This window comes from Falco rusticolus, chromosome 13, assembly GCF_015220075.1.
Source record: "Falco rusticolus isolate bFalRus1 chromosome 13, bFalRus1.pri, whole genome shotgun sequence".
NCBI classification, from domain to species: domain Eukaryota; kingdom Metazoa; phylum Chordata; class Aves; order Falconiformes; family Falconidae; genus Falco; species Falco rusticolus.
In genome coordinates, this window is record NC_051199.1 from 22909360 (window position 1) to 22936799 (window position 27440).

The window sequence follows — 27440 nt, forward strand, 5'->3', positions numbered from 1 at the left end:
ACCTTGCCATACTGCAAAGGACCTTCAAACCACCAACTGGATCAGACCTTATTATGTAACCTGTTTTATGTCTACTTAATTACTTGCCTATCATAGTCAATTATTTCATTTATTCTAGATTCATAAAATGATGGGTATCAACATATATAATCTGAAGCAAATTAATGTTTTCTTAAAAAGGTTGCTTTCTCAGAAATATCAATAGATGACAGAAAAGATGGGTAAATACAATTATTCTGACAAGGAAGTGTTCCTCTTGTCCTGAAAAGGCAGCATTACCAGCAGGAGCTAAATGAGCAGATGCTTATTGCATATGGATGATGAAGGCCTCATGGAAGTAACAGCAAAAACCATGAGAAGGCCAATCACCTGTCAAGTATTTAGCACTGTATTGTGACCAGAACTAAGTATCTGCAGTCGGTTTACCAACTTGCATCAAACTGCAAAGCCTAGAGTCAATACCTTGGGTTGGTGAGCAAAGTACCTGAGGCGGAATTTTGCCAATCTGAAAATGCAGTTAAGAGGTGCATAGCTGGTTGGAAAAAAACATGATGCTACAACCAGTCACTACAAATTTTTCTCTCTAAATCTAATGATGAAGCATCAGTGAAGTATGCCATGGAACATCAAGTTAAATTCTTCATAGATTAACAAAAATGTTACATGCCACAAATTTATGTATTGGATTTTCATAGTGTAAAAAGAATTATTTAAAAAGCTGCCTTTTTATTTCAACTGCTACTTTCCCTGCTATTTTATAATAGTGAATGATAATGAAGTTGTCATTTTACATATAGGATAATAAATTGCCTTGCTATGAATACAAGGCTATTACTCACTCATAGGGCCCTGATTATGTTGTGGTAGGAGAGCATGACAAACGCTTTATGAATGGCACAGTCCTGAAAGTGAACTCAGTCAGTGTTCATTATAGGGTCATCCTCCTAGAATCTGAAAATGTGAACTTGATGTGTGAGGGTATGATCTAATTTTTCACACTCACTGTATAAGTAACACCTGCATATCAAGGTCTCCCATCATAGTTCTGCATCTTCATTTTAGATAACACAGTGATCTTTCACTTTAGGAAATGCAGTGACATATGACATATGTGGAAACTTACTCAGCTAATTTGACCATCTTTCATATGTAGTGCTATGCTGACAAACACCTGCCTGTCACCCAGGCTTGACACAAATCCATCTTTATGAATTCTTACACTGAGCCCTGTTATTATTCAGAGGAAAAAACATAAAAATACAGTTAGAAATGTCAACCTGTTCGTGGTAGATGCAGATGGTAATTTCTTTTTTCCCTCGTTTCTCTGAATGCCATATTCTAGTTTGGAATAAAACAGTTCCTTTTTGATAGATATTAGACATTTCAATGTCTGACTAGTCATCTGGCAGTACACCACCTCTCACAACTTACACCACATCCATGTAACTTGGACTTAGACCAGTTTTTACCCTTAAAGTTTCCCCCATGTGTTCTGCAACAACCTCTACAGATTTATACTGTCATAGGCATTTCTCAGCCATTTTGTTTCTTCAATATTGACATAGCACTATATTACATGTACCCATTTTATTTCACTTTAGAAACTAGTTGTTTAAATTTCTTTCTAAATTGCACAACCAATACCATATGAACATTTCTACAGTTTTATGTGTTACAGTTCTGTATTTTCAGCTCTTACAGTGTGTCTCTGCCCATTACTTTCTCTACTTCCTGTAGAAGATACAGTGACACAGTTCTGACAGGGCACTGTGCTCATCATCTTCCTCTCTAATCACAGCTAAGGGATACAGAAGAACACTGTATGAAACTGGTTTGCATTATGCCATACGAAAGCAGCTTATTCTTAAGGTATGACAAGTAACTTTGTTTAAGGGAGAGGCCCAATTTTAAGTATAATACTTGCTATTAAGCCAACAACACATGTTAAAAGGAAGTAAATACTGGAATGGCAATAGTTCTGATGTGTATTCTATTTGGTGCAGGAAAAGTAACCCTTAACCCAGCGGGATAATTAATCCCTGGTGTAGCACTGACCTCAGCTCAAATATACCGAAGATGAATTGGAGGCATTGGCTAGAAACCTTAATGGATTTCTGTTGAAATAAGATAGTCAAGCAATGTCAGAGAATGATTCCATTTGTTTGAGACTGAGCTACAAACAGCAGATCAGATCTTCACTTGATGTAAGCTGACAGCTTCAAAGGAGCGATCCTGGTTTATAACACCCGAGATGCAGCCCAGAGCCTCTGCAGCTGAGAGGAGGACTAAAAGCAGAAAGAGGTTGAAGTTTGTTAGAAATAAGGTCACTGGACTGTTCAAGGTCACTGTACTGAAAGAAATCTTTGCTTTGGTGCCTTTGAGTATTCGCCTAAATGAAGGCTTTAAGGCTTTTTAGACTTAGATATTTAGACCCGGCTTATCTTATCCAGTCCTAGGATTGCCCATTCTAGTTTTTACTTGTTAGAGAGAAAATGGTGATCCAGTTGTTAATAAGTATCTCAAAATCAATTCAGCTTACAGCACCACTCTGAGAGTCACATTTATATTCTTTTCTGATGGAATATAGAAGCCAACTCACAGAGTCCTGAGTTTCTCTTTCAACGACAGGATTTGCTACTATTCCTAGTGTTAAAAGTCTTAGCTATATCATATCTTGCCCTTTCCAAAATAAACAGATCACTGTGGGGTTGAACTGCTCTTACTGGTCTGCAGTGCGTTCAGAATAGATTCAGAGCTGGTTAAACTGTCATCAGAGTTCTTTGGGCAAAAGCCAGCTCTCCACTGCAGGCCTTCTGGTACCTGGTGCAATAGAATCGTATTACAAGCACCTGCCTCTCCCATTGCCCACTTCTGGCACCCTTTGAACTTTCAGCCCACTGTTGGCCCCACCAGGCAGCTACCACCAACCAAGATCTGTTTCTACTCCCCTACTGCTCATCAGCCTAGTATACAAACATCTCACTGTTGCAGTGTCAAATTATTCATTACATCAGTTGCATGGTTAGCATACCTGCATTTCATACAAAAAACAAATGCCTTCATAGTTACATGATCCCATAGACTCCACTCCCATACAAATGCCCATGCTACTACTTGATGGGAAATACAGGTACAAGAAATGCCACAGCAATCTCAGAGTTAAAGAAAACAGTGAAGAGCATTGTTATATTCCCATTCTCTTGGACAAATCTGGTCTATACCAAGACTGACTACTTGGAATGCTTATACATTAAATATTTTCTATATGTGTGTGTGTGTGTGTGTGTGTGTATATATATATATATATATATGTAAAATAATTTCTTTTCTTGCTCACATAGACAGTCAGTGAAAGAGCATAATGGTCCAACCTCCTAAGCAGAACCAGAGAAAATGACTTTGATACCCAGGTAAGGAATGTTTAGTTTTAATGACATTTTTAAGCAATATTGACTTCCACAGATCTATCAGCAGGAACTGCAAATCAGATACTTGTAAAAATTCTTTAATATACAGTTGGCCTTTATTTTCATGGCACAGGTTTACATGGCTTAAAAGGAAACATATTCTGAAGGAATATGTTTCCCAAATTAGTCTTTAACATTACATTAGATATTCTAGTTAGAGCTGCACTTTGTACCGAGCTAATGTATCAAACTAGGTTAATGATCTAGCCATGATTAAAAATATTAACATGGTATCCTTTTTATTTTTCCATTTAATATGATGCACAGGAAAGCAGTTTCAAAAAAAACCCTACACAAAACGGAAATACAATTTGGAAATACATATTCATTTACAATGAAACTACTGCATCACACCTCTCAAGTGCTTTCTAAGTACAGTAAAGCCTCCAAGTTCTCATATACCACAAGCAAAACACAGAATGCATATTTTAATGAGATAACAACTACCTTATAATTTCAAGACCTCTGAACTACAGGAAAAAGCCTGACGATATGAATTACATATAATCTGAATATTACAATATCATCAGTATTTTCAGAACTGACTGGTCTCTTTCCTTAGATAGCATTAAAGGTTGTTCAGTGGTTTGTCTTTTCCTCCCAAAGAGTCTCATCCTAAGTACTCTGAGTTTGTTCCAAAGTCTCTGACTACTTTTCAAATTCTTGAATCTCAAAAACATACAGGGACCATTTCTTCCTACCTGAAAGACCAATTATCTGCATATCTGGGCTTTCTATATGCCAGCACCTAAAAAAGTTGGTAATTCAAAATTTACCTGTCAGCAAATTATCACATCCCAGGCTCTGAGGTTCTGCCTAGCTATTTTTTTTTTTCTTCCTCTTTTTTTTTTTCCTTCTTTCCATTATGTTTTAATGCCCTGGGATCCATGTAACTGAATCAGCAGCTTGAGAGGCATATGTTACAGCTCATTGGCAGAACCAATTAAAAAAAGAAAGCAAAACCAACAAAAAAGCAAATGAATATAATTCCAAATCATTCAGTGCATTTTACATTATACACATCTTCATATTCCAGTTTAATTTCTAGGAAAAATGTAACTATGGAAAAAACGTTGTCTAATTCACAACCACTTTCACAAAATGTCTATTACTGAATTGCAGTTCACAGAGCCTTCTGTATTAACTCTCTCACGGACTGCAAAAATCATATTCGTAGTAGAAACAAGTAAAATGTGCTTCTTAATCAAAGTACGTAGAATCTACTTGCATTAATGGCCAATGTTACCTTTTCATTACACTATGTTATAAAAGCACAAATTGATACAAAGTAAACTAATTTTGCAAATAAGCTATTTTATTCAGACAACATTCTATAATGTGTTATAAAAATCAACCTTCAATTGCACATTTCCACTTAAAATGATATTTATTGGTTTCCAGGAGTCACTGTATCAAGTTTATATTACTGCATGGTCCAAAACCCTAGTTACTTAATATTCTGAATTGAACAGCTATCAGTTGTGGGAACTTGATTTTACTACATGAAAATTTAGAAGTAGGTGGGATGAAGGGGTCATCACTCAGGCGTCTCACATTCTATATCACAGCTTGACAAAGATAACACAACTTGACAGCTACTCTTTTGCATACAAAAGGCAGAAATACTTGCATATTCCATCTGATTAGGTAAACTCTGTAAGGTGTTATGTGACATAAAAATAATAGTATGTATCGAGACTAACATGATCACTGATAACAACATTTGAGTGCTAATCCTCAAAGGTACAACAATGAAGACATACATTAACATGCAGCCAGGTACGAATGCAATGCTAAAATCTGGCCTTATACAGAAGAATGTTATTTTCCAGATCTGTACTAAACCCCTTAAAGTATCTGTTGCAAGCACTGTAACTTGCATGTTTTCTCACTGTATGCAAATGGTTAAGATACTTGAATGCGAAGTGTTCCCTGAATTCATTATACTTCCTCTGGATATGGAATCACACTTGTTTTCCATTTGTGTCAGAATACCAAACCATAATATATGTGGCAAAAGCATGTTGCATATTAACTTGCATAAACTGCAAGCGGAAAACAAAGAGAATTTGTGTTCATCTGATCTGCTTTAAGTATGAAATATTAAGCATACCCTTATTTCTTCTCCAGTGGATTCATAAGATTACAACATGTTTCAGCTGTTGAGAACAGGAAATGAGACTGCATGAAAAAAACAAGCCAGTGGCCAGTCCTTTTTTCAGAATCCTCAGTACACAGACTGAAAACACCAGAAGTTTGGGAAGCACTTACCAAGCATTATATAACTTTTTAAGGACAGGGGGCAACAGTTTCTGTAGCAAGCTGACACATCAATGAGACCTATCCATCTCACCTTGGTGATCAGGACTCTGCTACAGAAAAGCTAAGCGGGGCTACAAAAGACACTAATGAAAAACTGTGGAAATACACTGACAGCGCAGACAACCCCCTAACATGCCACCTGTAGTAAGAGCTCGCAGCAGGTGCTAAGAGCACTTGGTATTATTACATTACTATATCACCAGTATGCTCAGGAGAGAACAGTTTCAAATGGGGGAAAATTAGCAGGTCTCTTGCAATACTATTAAAACGTACTTTGTTTGAACTTAGTGCTTCAAAGCATCATATTGCATATGCGTACCACTGTGTGGTAAAGGCAGCCACTCAAGCACACAATATCATATACATTAACAGGTCAGTAAAGGACCTTCTTCCAACGACCATGCTTTGAAATACCACTTTTAATTCTATCAAATAATCCAGGAATGATCAGACAAGAAGGAGTTACACTCTTAACACATGATAAGCTTTCCATAAACACTAAAGGCAGCACACATTTAAAAGAAAAATAAAGAGTAAGACTTCATTTTCAAAGGCTTGTTGGAAAATAAATCAAAGAAAAAGTAGCTTGAACAAACCCCTATTCTTTTTTAACAAAATGGATTAAGTGGATGACTAAACATATACTTTCACGTAGCAAAATAAGTTGTTCCATGCCTATATTCTGATTACATTTCTTAAATTAAGCCCTTCTAATAATTCCAGTCTATGAAGCTCATAAGACAATGTCTGCAAACATTTGTAAATAACTATTAAATCTAGACTGTAATACATCACTTGTACATACACATTTATATTCTGCCCTGTGGGTTTACTTAACATTGATCAAGAGACTCCTGCTCATTTAAAAAAAATAAAAATAAATCTTGCTTCTAATAATCTATATTGAGAGAGTAAAGGGATTAGACTAAACACAAATAAACAAATCTTTTGGGAAATTCCATAAATAGTGGCTGAATTCTGCTGACCTCACTCATGTGGAATACTACCCTGATAAGCAATCATGGTAAAGTCAATCCTACTGAAAAAAACAGACCAAGTCAGTAAGCTTGAGGGGGAACAAAATCTACAGTGAATCTAAATCTGCAGGTTCACATATTCTCCAGTTATGATGAATGTGAACAAGCAATAGTAAAAGCAACCAGCAGCAATGGGATTAAAATTAGGAAAAAAAAAGTTAGGCTTGACAGCACCATACTTTTAGCAAACATACAGTCTAATCTAGATATTCTCAGATCCTTTGCTTCCTAGATGAGTAGCATCTAGGCACTGCCTAGGTTCAAGTGTGCATGGTCAAGTACATGTTTGTGCATATGGCTTGAGTCCTTACCATTCTCAATAATTTTAAACACAGCAATGCAGTATATTTACATATACAACTTTTGCATGTAGCCATTATGTAATGAAAGATACTGGTTGGCATGCATAAGGTCAGTAAAAATTATGTGCTTACATACTACTTATATTATTTTGCAGGCAGGTAGTAGGTAGTACCATATCTGATTAAGTTTGTCTATCATTTCTTATTCATCCAAGTTTTAAAAGATTATTTCAAAACTTTCAAGATTATCACCTGTCTACACTCATATTTTTGAGGGAACGTCCTGGGCCAGACAGACATTAGAGAGAAAGAAGATAGGAAAAAATATTTTGCATGTCCCAAGAAAATCTGCTTCCATTCAATCAAGCTATAATTGAAAAATTGCTGTTTGCACATACCCAGAAGATACTACTTTGAAATTTACAGATTATGTCTCCTTATATTTAATCCATCTGGGTCTGAGCAGGACTTTTCTACCACTTTCAGCTCTTTATTATGGTCAGCTGTACCAGGAATAAGGATCTGAACTTAAGGGAGGTGAGTTGAGAACTGGATGGGGAACAAAAGGCGTGACTGAGATCAGACGGAGAAAAGGGACGGATTAACTTGGTGGCTGGTGAATTAAAAGGGAGACTAAGAAGCGGTAGTTGGTAAGTTAATAGGATGACTAAGTAGTGATAAGGAACCAGAATGGAGACAAAAAACTAGTGGGAAATAAAGAAAGAAAGAAAGAAAGAAAAAGGTAGTGAGGAATGGGGAAAGTCATCACATGGCATCAGGATGTGAGCAAAGCTGAATGCAGAGAAAGCAGGGGGTTGGAGAAGATGGTGGCAAAGACAGTCTGATGTCACCAAAAACTACCTGGGGTGATGAAATCCTATCCGTGCACTTGTAGGCAAGCAATTTTTATCATTGATAATACCTTTAATGGACAGTAACTGTGTATTCTATATTTATGAGACATTTACTTGCCATACTGGGGTGTCTATCCCAGGTTTTGTAGATGCAGAGCTCCAACAGAAGACACCTACTATGTTTTGAACATTTACAGTGCTGCATAAGGCTAACTGTTTTCAAAATTCAGGTCCCTGGCATCTTAAAATGAGATTTCTTTCCTATCGCTCACCTTTTTGGGACTGGCAGAATACTACTAAAATGCTATCGAGCACTAAGGGGAAAAGAACATCTTCCACACTATGCTTGTTTCCTGAGATAGCAACCATAATGTATGTCAGAGGTACCCATTTCTGAATAACACAGATAACCGCTTGTAACACAAGGCTTTTGAGGAAACTCTTCACTACTCCCTTGAGAATACAGGCCCAGACATAACTATGTTTATATATATTAACAGCTTTTAAAGGCAGAATGTCCCATACGATTACCTTGCCTGACTTTCTGCTTAACACAAGCCATAGAATTGCATAGAGCTCCTGAAGTTTGGTTAAGATTCGTTCACAGCACATAGCTACACATATGCTGATGGGTATTTTTCCTCTCTGCATTTTCTAATGCAACTTTTGTTCTCAATCACTCTCTTAACGTTTATAGGGATCCTGTGACTGGGAATCAGTGACCATACAGAAAGACCTTAAAAGATGAAGACATTAGTCTGTATAACTCAAAAATAAACCCCATGCCTTGGAGAACAAAACTCCTTTTACAAACTTTCCAAGATATTAACTGTGAAATCCTAGAGAGCTTGGTCAAGAGTTTTCACTGAATGAAATGATGGTTACCGTTTGAATGTTTGCAATTAAACCAATTACAATGATTTAACTACTAAGAAATATAGGGAGAGATTTGGAGAACCTATATCTATAGAAGAAGGAAACACTTTTTGTCTGTGAGAGTGACCAAGCACTGGCACAGGGTGCCCAGAGAGCTTGTGGGATCTCCATCCTTGGAAGCTATTCAGAAGTAATCTGAACCTTGTCTCTTGTGGGCAACTGGCTCTAGGTAACCCTGCTTGAGCAGGGAAGCTGGACTAGGTGACCTCCAGAGGTCCCCTCTGTGATACCTGACAGATTTAACCTTTCCCCACTTCCTGCTGCAAGAACTGAGGTCAGCTGAAGCGTCTTTTTTTATACCTCTAGGCTGAAATACTTTTCTAAAGGTAAGTGAAACAGTGCAAAGTGTTTGCTGATTTTCTCATGTACTTATTATTTACATCTACATTTACGCAATGTTTTGAAGATATAAGGCATTTGCCTATTTGTATGTTTGCGTATTAGTACAGATACTGTTTTTCTTGGATGATAAAAGCAATTCACTGCCTTTTTTAAGGTTAGTACTCAAAATCCAGCTCCCATGTACTTATTATTCATCTAAGTTGATTGTACTTTAACTTCTTTATGGACTCTTTAAAATACGCACTAATAAAATCTTATTAGCTTTTTATTATCAACTGTCTCAACATACAAATATTGCAAGCTGCAGGGATTTTCTGGTCACTGTGAGCATGACTTCAGATTACTTAGCAATCAATGCATTTGTTATACAGTCTCTGGCAGTTGATGTTTCAAAGTTGAAAAGGTAACAAATTTTTAATATCATTCAGGCAATTTGCAAACATACTTCTGCCTTTAAGGGTGCTCAATTTACTTCAACACAATACAGGAATTAATTCAATCCAGGTAAGCTACTGTGATTTACTAACACCTTACTAAAGGATTTAGCTCATGTTCTACATCTGGCTGGGCAAAAATTCTACGTTAGAAACACATCAGGTATTTAGGACCTTAACTTGCTATAAATTCTTTGAAGTCAATAGGTAGGATTTAAAAATCAATGGAAGCATATGGCTCAAAAGTGCCTCTTCCAAAGCTGTAATGGTACAAATATTATCACTGAGCACTCACTTATACAGAAGACTGGAACTTTTGAAATAAAAGCCTAGAGATCTAGAAGTGAGATGACATTGAAATCAATGCATTTAAGTCCCTAAATAGCTCATCTGATTCATCACTCCAAAAAGAATTTATGATCATCTCTAGAATAGACAGGAATTTATAGTAGCAGTGCTTTTTATGGTGGAGTACTTTGAAGTCTGCCATTTTAGAAGTGGTCATAGAAGGACATTAGTGAGAAAACAAGATAAATGTTTTAGTGAGGAATTACACAGCTGAGCAATCACACATGAGGGATACTACTCCCAACAGATTTCACCGGTTTTGCATGAGTACACTTTGGTTACATTAGAGGTGGTTTTGGTGGAACATACATACTAAGACTGAGGAAACATTTAAGAAATTTACCTGGCAGTTAAAAGAAGTGTTAATCTCTATTTTTAGTTTCTTAATGGCACCTGACCCTGTATCATTTAAGACCATAGAATACTGGCTCCACAGCAAGTCAGCACTCTAAAGAAAATGTGTTACTAAATAGTTAGAAGAGCGGTCCCCATTAGAAAACACAATTCAAATGTAGTGTGCACACTCCAAATATTATCACCAAACAAAACGTATGACTCAAATGTAGCTATTCCAACCACTTAAATATTACAATAGTAAAAATTACAGAAACAAGGGTATGAACCACCATTCTAGTATCAGAAAAAACTTTACTCTCCAGAAGTCAAATTCTCTCCACAGTTAACAGAACTGGTACCAGCATTAGCAAAAGAATAATCATATACTCTTGCTTATCAGATGCCAAGTAAAGATAGGAGATAATCACGTCTAAGTTCATACAGTCACACTGACTGATGTTGAACATACTCCCACATCAGTTATAGCTGTACAACTGCATAGCCCTGCCTCTGGTTAGACCTGGGATACTTTTGCCCACACTGTGACAATAACTTGCAACGAAATGTAGCAACAGCATAGCTGTATGCACCTATTCCGGAGTCATTGCTAATAGAGGCCCATTTGCCAAGGACTTTTGGAAATAGAAACCCAGATCTGTAAACAACTCCCATTTCTTGTTATGTGAACACACACTTCAAAAAGTCCTTCAACAAATTGTGCACTTTTGAAATTTTCCAGCAGGCAATTTTTTTACATTACTACAGATACTTTTTCCTTTTTTATTGCAACCTGAAATGTTTCTGTACTGTTTCCATGGCAAACTGGGTAACAATACGTTTAACATTTCCATCAAATAAATTATATTTCAATTCTAAGTATCTATATAAAATTAATTTTTTACCCTCTAACCCCAGAATCATCTGAGACTGTAAAACTCTAAACCCAATAGGGCTTAACAATTTTAACTGTTTATAGTATCAAGACCTGCAGTTCTCATGTGTGTATATTATCCCCTCAGAGGTTAGGACATTGAACCTTGTGATCCTTTCATTCGCAGATGACTTCAGGCCAATGAAGTAATAGTGTGATTACAGTCTTTGTACAGGGCTTCCACCAATGCAAAACAGATTTGAGTTTTAGCCCTGCAATACACTTCATCAGCTTGTGCCTTCAGAGGTGAATTTCTGGTTCTACTGTTGGGAATGAATTTATGTCTTCCTTGTGCTTTTTTGACAATAATCCATGTCCTACATGCCAGGCACTGCTGATGGAATGATCAAGCCTGGAATAATGGGTGGTGTAGCCAAGTGGTGGAATCCCAAACATACTCCCAGAACTCTGAGGTCTTGTTTTCCTTTACTGCTCTCTGGAAAACTAGGGAGACCTTGCACTGGGCTGATTTGGTAATGTATAAGCTTCTAAGGCCTGTAGCCTTATAAGACTAGGTAGTCCTTTTATTTAACATGATGATTCAAAGTATTTTCATACAAGTAAAACTACTGATTCAAACTTTCAAATAATTTGAAATAATCACAAAATTTTTCTCTCCAAGAATTACCAGAGAAAACAACTCTTTTTCATACAGAAATGGGATAATCAAAGTTTATCTGTATTCTCAGAATTGAGGTATTTCTTGTTCCACAGGAGTAAAGATGTTGGATTGCCCCAGTAAGGTGTTTTGTACATTTCCTGATTAACTCTGGTGCTGGATACCCAAGGAAATGCCAGCTTCAACTACTTACTCTGAAAGGAGTAAGGAAGAAGATGAGTTTGCTGAGGAAGTTAAGAAACACAAGAGTATATTTAAGTCACATTATTCTGACAGAGTAGGCATGGAAAGCTCACCTGGGTATACATCTGGGGTGCCTCAGAACCAGGTCTTCAGCATATTGCAAGACGTGCTCAGTACTTTGCAAGATCGAGCTCTTAGTCATAAAAATATATTTTACATATAAAAATACAGCAGATGTCCCTCCAAAAATCATATCTTAAGTGTTATTACCTCTCATTACATTTTATACATTCAGAGACAGACATTTGAGATGTACTGTGAACAGTGCAAAAGACTGTTTTATGTTGATAAAAACACGCATTGCAGTACCTTTAAGCGCCAACTGAAAGAAAAGCTGAGAAAGGTTTCATCCTCAGAGAAATTCTGGTCCAAGTTGAACTTTTGTTTAGCAAGTTGTAAACAAACATCTTAGAATGCAGAGAATCCTCTCATTTCTTTCCAGCTAAGGTAGTCTCAAACACATCAAGTCCAGCTTTGAAGTAAACCTGAGCTGAATTGATGCTGTTCAGCACCTCTGACAAGGCTGCTTGAATGGTCTCATTTGACTGATGTAGTTTGCACTGCTCCAGTGCCTTTAGCAGTACTGAAAACTGGCTTGTCCTTTCATCTAGTCTGTAAAGAATATTTCTGAAAGAAAACAATGGAGAATGGTGAACTTTTTACTCAAAATAATTCATCAGAAAGCATCAAGAAACTCTGCAAGTATCAGTCACACTTCACAGATTATACATGTTATGCACAGTAAAGCTGAACCATGGCAAACTAAAAGACAACTGTATATTTTTTGTGGCGTTGTAAACTGAATGTTCATTGATCTAGGTATACATACATTGAAACATTTGCTAAATCTGTCAAAGAAATCTCACATTCCTCTTTGACCATTCAAGATTTTATTCAAAATCATGAGCCTAGACCTATCACACCCCACATTAAGTACTTTCTGTCTCAGATGGATTCAATTATTCCCCTCTAAAAAAAGTTTGGTTATTACTGTGGACCCTCGACATGGTTGGGTTTTTCCCCCCTATCGGTTCCTGTTGTTTATCTCACACTCCAGAGGTAAAACTCTAGCTGCATTGAAGTCTATGGTGAAACTCCCGTTGCCTTCAGCAGAGCCTTTATTTCATGAATAATCCTTTGTGGCATCAGAACAAGAGCAACCCATCTTTAATGTGACATACTTGAAGGAAATAAAGGCAACCTACAGCTGAACACTTATAAAACGAAATCTATGTTTTCCTATAATACCTGCAAAACTCTTTTAATGGCTTGTATAAAAACACATGCAAAGGTAATGTTTGGTCCCTTGGAAATGTTATATTTATGAGGTGTTGAAGTCCCAGAATGCAAAGCTTGTCAGTGATTTCAATGACACATTTTGAAGCAGGCTATACATATTATCTAAAAACAGGTGTAATCATTATCCTAATTAGAAAACCATGTAAATATCATAAATCTCCGCCCAGGAGTTCCATTGATTGTAAACAGAAGTGAGTGAAATTTGAAACAGGAAAGCTACACATGATTTGGTGCAGGACCTTTTCCTTAAATTCAAGGCAGGTGTTCAAGGCAGGGGAGAAATTGTTTCACAGAATGAAAACAGCAAGAAAGCCAGACAACCGAGATACTCTGTTAGTAACCTAACTGCATGACAGGCCCGATGGCAACACCAAATTAGTAATAAAACTGCCAAGTACCTACAAGACAGATGACCACAAAAGTATATCTTATATATGAATCATTTAATTGCCAGTCTACAAGGAGGAATGGTAACGAAGGAGCCCAATAAATGACAACACAGAACATTTACAACCTTCTGCCATGTCTTCCAGTTCAAAAAAATGCTTTGAATGAGGGGCAATATTTTTCAAAGATATTAAACAATTCCTATCCTCACAACACAATTTTCCAGTCTTATTGTTTTTACCTTCCTATATTGAGTATACATCCAAACCCAGGGATGTGCAAGAGGAACGGTAAGCTTTTTATCCCTGACAGCCATTTCAAGTGTTCTGTAATGCAATACACAGTAGTTTTAAACAGATGAGGGAAAGAGTTAGAATCCAACACTGCAGTAGGATAGCTTACATAGTTTAAACAGTAGGTCATCATTGACCTAGATCATTTAGACTGAAACAGGTTAGGAGCACTTGCAGGAATAGCTCAGCGGTGACAGAAACCTCCATCGAGGCCAGTAACAGGCCGATGTGCCAATAACACCTTTCGCTTACACTGTGGCAACCAGAGGACAACTGCCTGCTTCCTCAGTTCTGAGCTGATGCCACTGTTCCTTGAGACTATGACACAGCTTACATTCAAAGGTGACTAAAGTATATAGTATAGACTGTCCCTGAAGCGTCTCTGTGATATAGGAAACAAAAACTTTGTATATTGAGAACCAGATAAATTCTTGGTTGGGTGGGTTTTAAGGATAGGCTGTGCTACGGGCAATACTGTGGTTTTAAAAGCAGGGATTGGGTTTGCTCCCTCTGAAATCAATTCAGGGCCTGCTGCTGAGATCAGTGAGAGCAGACCCAGGCGTTTGAAGATCTGTCCTCAATAGTTCCCAGGCAGACAGAAGCCTGTTCGCAACCCCTCAAAGCCATTGAAGAGGAGGGGCAATCGCAGAGATTATCACATTACTTTTTTCTCTAAGAAGGCATGTCACAATCCTGTCTGGTTCCTGGTGGCTGGGAGAGTTTGACTGAGCTTTGAATCTGCTTTGAATGCCTACAACACTGGCATCTTGATCTATTTTAGGATCCCTCTATTAATTTACTGGGAGTAATGTCAACTAATAAACATGTCATAAAACAATAACCATGAGCAGAGCAACACTAACTTAAGACTGATAGAGATCAGACTCTAAAGAGAGGATGACCTGAAGACTGGAACATTTGGGGACTGCTGAGAAAATGTGTTGAATAGGAACAGATCTTCTCCTATACCATCTTCAATTGTGCTCTAAACAAGGCACAGAAGCTAAAAAGATGGTTTACCTTAACATACAAGGATATTAATGCAGTTTACCTCTACTGCTGCGATTTTGGAATCACAGGTGATTCCACAGATAATCCACACGCAGGTCATCCACTGTAAAATACAAGTATTCCTAGCCCATCCTGCCTGACTATGGTATAAACCAGTGCCTAATGAGAAAACCTTAGTCGTTTGATGAATGAGACAAGCAGTCTACTGTCATAATTTACAAAAGTATCTTAACTTTTGCAATAGTAGTATGACTTTGGCATAGCTGATTGCATAGTATGACAGAACTTATTTTTTATTTTATGTATGCAAATAAGTAACATTATATGGCACCTGTTTTTTCAGATTTTCTGCTAGAAATTCCCACCAGGATCTTGTATTTTCCAATTACTTATCTTTTCTTGGCAAGCCATGCCACCCCTTTGTTGAATAAAATGATTTCTCTCTTTATGCATGTTCATGAGAGTCAATTTATGCAATTTTACTTATCTCTGTCCAAGCTTCATGAAATGAAAAAAAAAAGAAAAAAGGGTTCATCCAGTTTATTACTTCCAAGCCTTTACAAGTCAGAAAAGTGTTTTCATTAAAGATTACACATGGGCTAAAAAATAAAACACAGACATTTCATTGGCACAAGGCAGCACTATGTGACCACAACACGTATAATGATACTAAGACACTTTAATTTCTACTGTGAAATTCAATTACTTAAACATTCCTTAATACAAATTGGTTTTGCGGCCTACACCTCTAAAAAACCAATTCCATCCTCTAGCCTAATTGCTTAAGTATCTACCTTCATCTTTAACTATTTCGACCTTATAAATATAATTCACAGAGTCAGCATGACCCCCACAAAAAACCCCAAGACTCCTAAACAGAAAAGTGCGATACATTATTGATGATACTAATGAAATTACAACACACATCATTCATTTTAATGGGCTTATTTCAATGACACATCACAGTGACCTGAAAAGTGTAACACTGAAGTAGAAAACCTAATTAGTAACTTCAGGCAGTACCACTGAAAGAGCTCAAATGCCTCCAAACAAAAGAATCAGTCTTAGCAAACCAAAGCAAAGAATCTATAAAACTGAATTCTGAAAGAAACTCTTCTATAACTTTTGTAAGTTCTTTGCAGGCCTGGGAACGTAAGCATTATTGATTGAAATAACGCCATTAGAGTTAAATACTGTTTTACACTGCCACAGATAAGGATGTAATGTCACCCCCGCCAGACCAAAACGAATTTGACAAATTCTTGAATGACAGATCACACTCAAAGTATATTGACTTTAACACAACTTCAAGCTATTTTGCAGAACTGTCCAGAACAACTGGACAGTACAAGATAAAACTAAATTACTATGTTATTCTTGTCACAAAAAAGGATTTTTTAGCTTACAAGAAAAGCCTGTGTGTAGGTAATGTACAACACAAGCTGAATTATTCAGGTACTTAGAAATAGCTTCCAATTTAAGAGCGTTTTTTGAGATTTTGAAAAGTAATTATTAAAGCATTAAGACATAATGGCAAGTATACAGTCCCACATGAAATGAGTGCAAGTTTTCTCTGTGGAATTACATTAGAACTGCTTACAGATAAATGCTATGGGCAGCCTCTGCCTATTCCAGTTATAACACAATGTGCTGTGACTAGAGATGTTTCAGCATTCTCACAAATTCAATTTTATAAATACCTGAATCATTTTCTCTTTTAATCTCCGAGAAAAAAAGCACACCACAACTGGGATTCTCTGCAATTCCCTTTCTCTTGATTATATTCAGTTTTGAATGCACTTTTCTTATATCTAGGAGGTTGTTTTCATTCATGTTTGTAAACCACAAAATATTATTAACTTGGTAAATAAATAAATGCATTCAAATAATATTTACATCCTGGGACTTCCAGTTACACAGGGTGTTTATTTATTGCAGGACATAAAAATGCTACAAATTCTTCTTCCTTGGAAAGTGCACGAGCTCACTTATTCTAGTTATTTTACACTAGTTTGTACCTCAGAAAATTTTATGATGAAGGTACAGAAAGCTTCCCTTCTTCCTCTGGGTCCCTTATCCTTTTGATCTCCAACAGTGCTTCTCCTTTCCTCTTCTTCTATTTTTTAAACTTTTTTGACACCCACATAGTTATTTTATCTTACCTATTTTATTTCACAGCACTATTGCAGCAGAAGGTTTATAATTACAAAATTATAGCTGCTAGCCATGTAATACAAACTTTTATCAGGACAAAATTTACACACTGGTGAACTGTCATTACATGTTACTATAGCTGATCCAGAGGAAATTTTTTTTTTCTACAAATCTGATTTTTGCTGGATCAAACAGTGAAAGACACTGGTTCTGGGGCTGTGTGACTGAACAACATGCATGTGACCAGGGCAGATGAGGGTATGGTTTAGGACAATTTTGCTGTAAATGCCACTTTATTCCTTCACTGTCCTAAGTTTCCACTAACTCAGCATGTTATGTTTAAGGATCTTTATTTGTAATATGTTGTTCCTAATTTTTTTTTGCTATACATTCTATCTTTTCTTTGAGTCATCAACTGCCTTCACTTAGTGCTCTTTTTTTTTAGGAGTGCAAATTGTTCTACTGGTATATATTACAGAAAGTGATATACTTAAATCATGCCAGGAAGATATGTATTTCCATGGTACCAGCAGCTTATAAACTACAGGTAATCCGGATATCAAATCTAAATAACGTCTAGCCAACTGAAAGGCATTTCAAAGGCATCATTATGTGGCAGTGGTAAACCAGATAAACTCTGTCCCTGCCAGATAGAAATTTATCTTGCATAAGCGACAGGAGTTAGGACACCTCTAACTGAGTCAATTATGTCAAATGGAGGTTATGGGAAGTCTGCATTTAACAAAATCCTGTTGGGACACTGGACTACAAGGAGGTAATTATTCCAGGTCTGAATTCACTTTTGAGAGGCCAATTTAGAATAGGGCTTGTTAAAAAAAATAAATCCTGATTTTGGTATCTTTGTGAAGTGTCTTGAGGCTTGGTTTGGCTTGATTGCCTACCAAGTAAACAAAAGAACAAAGAGAAGCCAAACTGGAGTGATAGCTGGTTACAAGATACATTATCTTTTATTTCCCTAGTTATCTTTGATTACGGTACTTTTTTACAGGTAACATATGCATTGTCCTAAAACACACTGATCTCTTACCAGATTATCACTAGAGCCTAACCCTAACTCTAGCATAAGTTTCAGCTTGATGCCCCTTGCCACCCTTAGATCTTTGTCAAGGCCTTGCGTGCACCGATAGATCTTACTGTGCCCGATCAGCCTGACCTGCCAGTCCCAGGGGTCTCCTGCTTGCACCTCTTGGGCGCTATAGGTCTGGCTGGAGAGGCCGCCGCTCTCCTGCCATGGTATCATGCTTGGCTCTCCATCCTTTAAGGGAGCAGCTTGCTCTCATCACCCCCTGAAAATCTTTACCTAAATGGATGACCCTGTCAGACCTGACTATAAACACTCATCCCAACCTTAGCTACAGACCTTCCAGCCTTTAAACCTATCTTGGTGATCATTACAGATTAATCTACTAAATTCCAAATTGCATGTACCAGCATTCAGAACCCTAACAAGAAAATCAAAAATCTATTGAAGAAATCAAGCGAAGTAAAGGTTGCTTGGGGATTTTTTTTATATGACCAAAACTCAATATTCATAGAAAACATTCACCTTCACTTCTGTTTTGAAGTTCTTTTGATAGTTGAATAACTACTGTCAACAGAAAAGACTGACAAAAAATAAAGCTACCAATGTTAATCTTGATTTCCTGATAATATGCATTGGTCTGTGATGGCTTGGAAAAGATTTCAAACTGGATACTGTATCTATGGCAACCTGTAGCTAAAGTTCTTCACTTTAATTAATTAAAAAATAATTACCTCATTTCTTCCTGTGATTTCTTACATGCTTGTGGCTTACAGTAGCAAAACAGCTTCTAGTATAATATAGAATAAACACGAACAAACGGGAGGTGGAAGCTTGATGCAAAGCTGCTAATCAGAAGAGGACTGATGTTCTAGAACTGTCTCAAAGAAGAACAACGGAGCTAAGAAGTCTGACTAGTTTGAAGACTGAGTTTGAGTAAAATCAGACTTCAATAAAATACCTGTTTGCACAGGCTGAAGATCAGCATTACCTTGTAATCACAGTTCTTCCCCTGCTGAAAATTTGCTGAGTTTAGGAAACTTATTTTTTCCTTAGTTTGGAGTAAGTAAGATTAGTAAGTAAGAAGAATCAATCCTATAGCTTCAACAGTACAGAATGACTTCACAGAACAGAAGTGGAACAGAAAAGAAAAATTAGGATGCATTTGTTCTTCAGAAGTTGCAAGCAATTATTTATCACTGCTAAAGGGCAGTCCTCTAATTAATTAGGCATGATTTTCTCCAGGGCTTTACAGAAATTAATTAAGCAACTTTATCCAGAAATTCCTGAAGAAGCCACAAAACACACTATCAGACTCTTTGCCATAGAGCTTTCAAACCCTATATGCAGCGGACGAATGATATATACTCCACAGAAATGTAAAAGTTCCTTGAAAATCCTTCAATATTTATTCTGTAATTTCTTAGAACACAGACTTGCATCTATACTTAAGAGTGATGATGCATTAAACAAAAATAATATAACTATATTTTAAAATGTTATTTACTGGCAGTAACTGGTATGAAATATACTTTATTTCAAATAACGTAGCTGTTGGTAGCAATTGCCAGCATGTTGTTCCTTGATTGGTTTATGCTACACTTATTTTTCAAACGAAAGAAACATGCTTATGCTGAATGATCTGGAGGAAATTATTTTTCTTTTAAGGATGTCTCAGTCTGAAATACTCAAAGTCAAAGCAGATGTGCTACTATTTTGAAGGACTGGAGGGAAGTAAATTAATAAAAGTATTATTTCCAAATGGCTCACAGATGATGTTCTGAAAGCTTCATAGGGTTTTTTATTTAGAAATCATACAAAACATCCGATTCCTAAGAAGGAATACCGTTTCTAAACAAAGCAGCAAGCAGTGTCTACTCTTTGATGCAGTAAATTGGCTTGACCTTGATCTCTCATTCCGATCCTGTGTAGGTTTATCACCTTAAGTAACTTCATACCATGAGGCTTGTTTCAAGACCATTATAATCACAGCCAAAATCTGAAAGGTCATTATCATAAGAGTTAATTATGGATAAAAAATTAATTATGTCATAATATGTTCTTTAAAGAAATGCCTAAAGTTATATTTTTATTACCTTCAATGGCATGAATACACACAAAATTAACACTTTTAAAAATCCTGGTTAATGTAATTTGCTTGTTAATGATCTCACCACCAAACTTCTAAACCCTCTTGCCTGGGTAGTATGTTAGTGAGGGGAGTATCACATACTAACTATTTTTTCAATTAATTCCACTTATTTTTGTACTATATTCAAGAAATGTTCTTGATTAATATTGCAAACATAGATGAATGGCTCATATCTGTCATGACAAAAAATGTGGAACCATATATTTCTTGGATTTAAAAAATGTTATCGACCCTACTATTTATAAGAAAAATGCAATAACGTATAAAATATGAAGTTTCTGTCATATTTAATACATTCAAAATCTAGTACTTTGTATAACTTTCTGAGATTACAGGCTGTTCCTCTCTGTCACTACATATTCTTGGTCTATTTAGCACCATAAGCACAGACCTGAGCAAGATCTGCCAGGAAGGAAAACTGAATAGAACTGTATCCTAATCTGAAGACTTGCTAGGCCTTGGCATGAGAGCTCTGCAACAGCCTTCTGTGAAAGGGTTTTTACAGTTACCCAAACAGCTGCTGTGAAATGGGCTAAAATGTCTAATTAAGTCCACGTATTCAAATAAATGTCATTATCCCCCCAAACCCCCAAGTTCTCCGCAAGGTCAAGATCATGCACATTCACGGAAAGCATGAGAAATTGTATGTCCCGGATAAACTCTTCATCTTCAGGACCACCAATGCGGTGTTACGTTACAATATACACAATAATATGTACTATATCAAAACCAAAATGGGTCTGATGCATACTACAGACAGAACTCTGTAAGTGTACAAATCAATCTAATCAAAAAGATGGAAGAAATCCATGAGAAGTACATACAGGTACAGACAATAATAAATTAATGTATGTACACCCAGGTTTACCATTCATATCAGGGAAGTGAGAAAGCTGGTTTCCAGCCATGGCATAATCTCCAATTATAGTGGTTTTCTGCTTTTGCAGGTGTAATGACAAGATTTTTGTGTTCCCTGTTTAAATAAGATTTAATGTCTACTGTAATTATATCTCTGCAGATGGCTAATTCAGTAGTATTTATGCAGCAAATGCTCTTTAAATAGTAAAAAATTCCAAGACAACAAATACAGTCATTACTTCATGGTCATTACATGTACTGGTGATTCCAAAGGAAAAACCATTTGAAGTGCCACTTGGATGGATCAGGTGTTTTGAGAGTGAGTTACAGTCACTTTATTGTACCTTCTCAATATTAAGAAAGGGCATAATTCAGCATGATTATCAGTCATGAGAAAAATAATAACCAAAGCAGGAATTTGTAAGAGCATTATCAAGCTAGTAGTTGCTGCTGATGTATGCTAGGATAAATGTGCTGCTCCACACACGGATGAATGTTAAAAGAGTCAATATCCCAGTGGATGAAATTCTAACTATCTGGCCTAGAGAATAAACAACCACAGCGCAGTTCAATCACCCCAGAGGGGCCAGAACACTTCCCAAAGTTGCTCAGCACACAGAGAATGCTCCTGCTGCTAGAATATTGTTCCTACAGGTCCATCATGAATTAAACAGTTCCTACACTTTCCTAACTATGCCTGTTCTGGGGAGCTGCACTGGTAGCAAAAGGTATCCTGGGGAAAGCTTCTGTGCTATTTAGAGTTAGAGCTTAATTTCAATGCAACATTATGTGGATCCACTGAATGAGCGGATTCATGACTGTATCTTCTTCCCAGTCCCTCAAATCCCATTTTGAGTATCTGCACCATCTGAGTGAACAGGAAGTGATCTTAATTATGTCTGGCTTCTGGTAGCTGCTCAAGAGAGAAGAAAGTTCCTTTTGTCCTCCCACCCATGCTATACCCCCATGTAACAGTTGGGTACAATGTTTAAAAGGGATACAGTGAAGAAAATACTTTCAGTCCACCTTATACCAAGGTTGTTACTCCAGATTCTGCTAGTGATTTGGATGCATGAATTTGACTCAAATTACTATTTTAAATTGAAATTAGCGCACCAAACATGTTATTGCACTTTTTTTCAGGACAGCAATAGCTATATCTAGTGAGCCTAGTGTTCAGGATTTGGTTGGAAATATTTCTTAGTTTGTACCAGCCTAATTAAATTCACATCATTCCTTGTCATGCCATTAACTAACTGGTTTGGCTTTGGTTTTAGGATTAGAAAAAATAACCTGGCAGTTAAGAACTGCAATTAGTGTCTTATAAATTTTTTTCTAATCAAGAGTAACCTGCAGAGGTGACTCAATCTATCCAGTTTTCTCATAAAACCCACTTCTGACTATGCTGTAAAAACTCTGGATACCAACTCCCAATTGTCACCACTTTTTATGAATTCCTGGGCACCAGACACAAGACATCTATTTAGATAAGCATATAAACCAAGAACCTAATCCTTTCATTCAATGTCTGCTACCAAAGGCTGGGAGAAAACTCATCTTCCAAGCAAGAATTAATTAAAGATTTACCATGCAGTTAGCAGCATCTCAGATCTTCTGGCAGTGCACAGCTGCCACTGTTCACCTATCTGATGAAAACTTCTTTTTGCCTTCCCACATTCTTGGGAAGAACATAAAACTATCCTTGGAATATTTCCTGTGATTTTTTTTTTTTTTGCCATTAGTAGTTATGAAGTGAGCTAAAATGAAGCAAGTCTTACTGAAACTGCGTGTCACTTCTATCCTGAATATTCGACTTCGTCACGTCTAACTTATACTTGCATAAACTACAACTACAGTGCGTAAACACTATGGAGTTTGAAGGAAGAAGGTAGAAAAAAATGGGATGACATCTTAGGTGTAAAAAATACACTTGGACAAACATGTATCAGAGAAAAGGGATCTGAACAAGAACTGCAGAGCCAAGAAACACCAGTGAAGGACCGGAAAGTGAAATAAGTAATACCACTAATCATAACTACCTTTATAAGGTGTGGAACAATTATAGATGAAAAAGAGATGAAAATTTTGAAAGATCCAAGATATTAGGGTAAAATGTCAGATGAAAAATCACAGCTGTGCAGTAAGATGAAAATTCATTTATTCTGACAGAATGGCAAAATCTGAGGTGCGCTGTTCTAAAAACAGTACACAATTCTTTCTTCAACATCATTCTAGTATTGTATTTACAAATTGCACATGGCAGGTAACACAAGACAGACCATTATCTACTGCTGCCAGTACAACATGAACTGTTGCAGTATTTCCCACACTAAGGATCATCAGCACCATATCAATTCACTCTCTGCTCCACATAATGCCATGCAGGAAAAAAATATGAATTCCACGTGTTTGGTTCAGGGCAGTCAAAAATGTCTTCAACATTACAACAAAGTATACAGGAATATTTTCTACTTGAAGCCACAAATGAAGACTTCAAACTGAAAAACCAAATCTGCAAAGAGTTTATAAAATGAGACAGAATTCTTATCTTCTGTATAAACTCTGGGCTAGTTTTTTTCTTTTTCAGATGACATTGCACTACATGTTTACCGACATTAGTTTTTAAGATTAGCAGGATATTTGCATCTTTAATGCTTGTCCTCTATAAATCCCACGATGAATCCAGTTTGTTTACACATGGAGATTTAATACAGACTTCACCTTTCCTACTAAGTGTCTCTCTAGAAACTTGAGTCTTAGGTCATGTGAATTTTCACACCTGAGAATCTGCTGCAGTTTATCAGCAAAAAAGAAATAAGTCCAGTAGACTCTGTACATATGTCAGGAACATATACAACAAATCTCAATCTGAAAGGAAAACTTATGTTCTGGTGAACAGCAAACACTTGAGTGGCATGAGATTAGAACAATGCAAGTTACTCTCTTGTGTGGTGGTAAAAACATCTTTTGATTGTTCTTTCATTTCATTATGGCAAATTTACGGTGCACAATCTATCCTTGCTTATTGCAAGTATTTTATTCATTATAATGTACTGATTTGTTGTAATTTTTTAGCTCAATGAAGTGTTAATGTCACACTTGGGTATCCATGGCAAAAAGAAGAAAAAGGAAGAAGTTTAACTTGTACAAATGAGCAATAAAAACTGCTGGAGGTCTTCCCTGGAAACACAGATTGTTTTCAAAATCCTCACTTTTTCACCTACTTATTACTCAATTCACTCAATTACATCTACTAGACAAGTACAATGGCCCTTGCAACAGTTCCATAAATAGCGGTGACAGATGCATACAACCTTACTGGACAGGTTACACTTGGCAACCTAAGATGAAACTCTTAAATGAAAAATTTTACACAAGTTGACTTTGATTCTTTTACAAAATTGTTAAAAGAACGGCCAGTCATGACATAACTGATCCTTAAGCTTATTAACATCTAATGATGGTCTAACTGGAGCCAAAATGACAGCCCGAGCCCTTGTGTGTCTTTTTTGGACTTTACTTTTAAAAGATCAAAGACACAAACTCTGTTTTTAGCGACTCAAGATTTGGAAATCTAGGTAGGAGCATTACACGGTATTCTAGGAAACCCTGCATACTGGATCCATCCAGTATCAACAGCATCCATCAAATATGAAGTTTAGACATGGACCCGAGGAAATCAAACATGTTCAGTATGAAAGGATATGTTACTGCACTAAGTGAGTGTCCTCTGCCTGATACTGCATGAAGTTTTCTTGATTATCTCATTTCTTTGCAATATTATTATTCATTGTTCCAATGCCACTGCAGTGCTACGCCTTTCAAGAAAGACACAAATTCCCTGTGTGAATACGTAAAGGAGTGCGCACACAGACTTGACAGATACATTAGGTTATTAGAAGCTGTGAAGATCTGCAAATATAAGAAATAAAACAGACAAGGAACATGGGGAACGGTCTTACCCAGCCTAGGCAGACATAAGATTTAAGGTCAATATTTATAAACACCAGGAAGATACTTGCTGTCTTGTTATCCATGATGCTGTCCATGTCGCTGTTTTGGTAGGTATTTTCATAGAGGGAAAAGCATGCAAAAGCATGACAGTAGACTTCTAGAGTCTGAGAGTTTTAGGGATTAGCTGATGCACAAAAGACAAAGATGTTCAGGAAAGACACAAAGAGAAGACACATTGCTCTGCATTGGATTTGCCCTGTTATCTACCTTACAAACAATCGTTTAGGGAAATTAATTTTGTTCTCTCTCAGAAGCCATGTAGAGATTTGGTTACTCCATATCACAACAGGTGTCAGCCAGTACTTCCTTGACCTTATCAGACAAGCTGCTTTCACTGTAGGGAAACTGCCCCAGGTCTTTGTTTTAATCTACGTATACTTATGGCTGAAGCACCCTTCCTTACAGAGATAAAGTATCTTCTGCCCCTTGCAGTCAACTACATGTACCTTGCTGAATGCTGATGAGGGTAGAATTTGGGGTTTTCTTACTATACATGAGCATTTATAGATTCCTCTTATATCTCTGCTGAGGCTGACCATCTGATTGAGAGGACAATATGCTCGAGATTCCACCCACCCCACCCCCGCCCCGATCTATGCACAGTGCCTAAAGTGATTGAACCTCTGTTCTTACCTTTAGCTTCGTATGTGCTAAGCATAATCTATGGTTATTATTACTAGCAGCAAAATATGACCATCAGAATATATACATAAATGTTCAGCATAAGTCTATATTCTAAGAGTGGAAAGCAAGAAACGGCTAGAGGAAAGAAATAAACATAAAAATTTCTACTGATTGTTCCATTAAAATAATGACAAAATGTAAACCACAAAATTATCAATATTATGATAAGGATTATGTTATGAGAAGAAAAACCAATAGCTATCCTATTTTGTTCCTAAGCATTTTTTTTTGGAAATAGAGAGTCTGCCTGGGGTAACCACTGGGAATCACAGGAATTCTTCAGGTACAATAAAACTCAAGAGATTTTGTCCTAACCCCAAATCAAGCCCCAGGGTAACCTCTGCAAAGAAGGATAATGTTTCTCAACCTATTATTTTTCATTCTGCCTAAATTTCTGGATAAGACTAAAATACCCTGATGACAGCTGTACTTGTATATTTCCAGCACAGTTGGAAATAGAATATCATGGGGAAAGTATGCTATTGCCGAATTTTCAGTGCAATGTCATGAAGTTCAGATAAGAAGGATAATCATCTAAACTACAGTGTTTACTTACACTGGATTGAACAACCTGCCAATGACAGTCAACATTACTTAACTTTATTCAGGATATCCTGAATATATATATACATACATATATATATATATATGAAATTGCCAAAAATTGAAGTAATTTTAATTCTGTTAGTAATTTTGAATAATTTTATTGCTCATTATAGAAAAATAATGCATCAATTATGCCCAAATGTTGCCCTATGACACTGACTGGAATGAGGCATCTATTTTTTTTTAAGTACCTATATACAGTAAGGGACTGCAGCTGTGGCAACGTGCGTACAAACCATACATAAAGACATAGAAAAGATATATTAGTTTCCCTGTAGTGGGCAAGCACAAGTAGGTTGCAATCCACCTCTTGCGACAATGCAAAAAAATCCACCTTCCTTTTTAAGTCGAGTTCTAGAAGAGAAAACATGATACGGATCTAGAGAGCTGTGAATTAGGACAAACACAAGCCTAAAAATGATGCCTAAACTTCAGCAGATTTGTCAAGTACTTTGATTGAGGTTGAGAATATGAGTCCAAATGGGTATACAGGAAGCAATCATTTTTTCATGAAGAATACGTGCTTTACTGTGCACACAAATTCTTCCTTCAGAAGGCTGTAAATTACAGTATTTATGGAATCTTAATGATCTAAACACAGTTGGAGCCTGAAGGTCAAGGCTGCAAACTGCATCCTAAATTTCTGTTTACAGATGAAGCATAGTATTTATTGCTGCACTGCTTGCGCTGCTATAGTTAAAGGGCTGCCAGCATTTCCATTATAAACCACTATTTCAGGGGTTTATAACTTGCCCATCAATCTTCTGAC

At 36.7% G+C, this 27440-nt stretch overlaps 1 protein-coding gene across 6 annotated transcripts in view; it reads right to left on the bottom strand.

Moving 5' to 3' along the window:
• Positions 1 to 3501: 3501 nt before the first annotated feature.
• Positions 3502 to 27440, bottom strand: part of NAALADL2 (N-acetylated alpha-linked acidic dipeptidase like 2) — a 504243-nt gene continuing 480304 nt past the window's right edge. For all 6 annotated transcript variants that reach the window (XM_037406785.1, XM_037406787.1, XM_037406788.1 and 3 more), the window contains one exon: positions 3502 to 12798. In XM_037406785.1, coding sequence (XP_037262682.1) covers positions 12600 to 12798 — 199 coding nt within the window. In that variant the 3' untranslated portion in view covers positions 3502 to 12599. The remainder of the gene's footprint in view (positions 12799 to 27440) is intronic.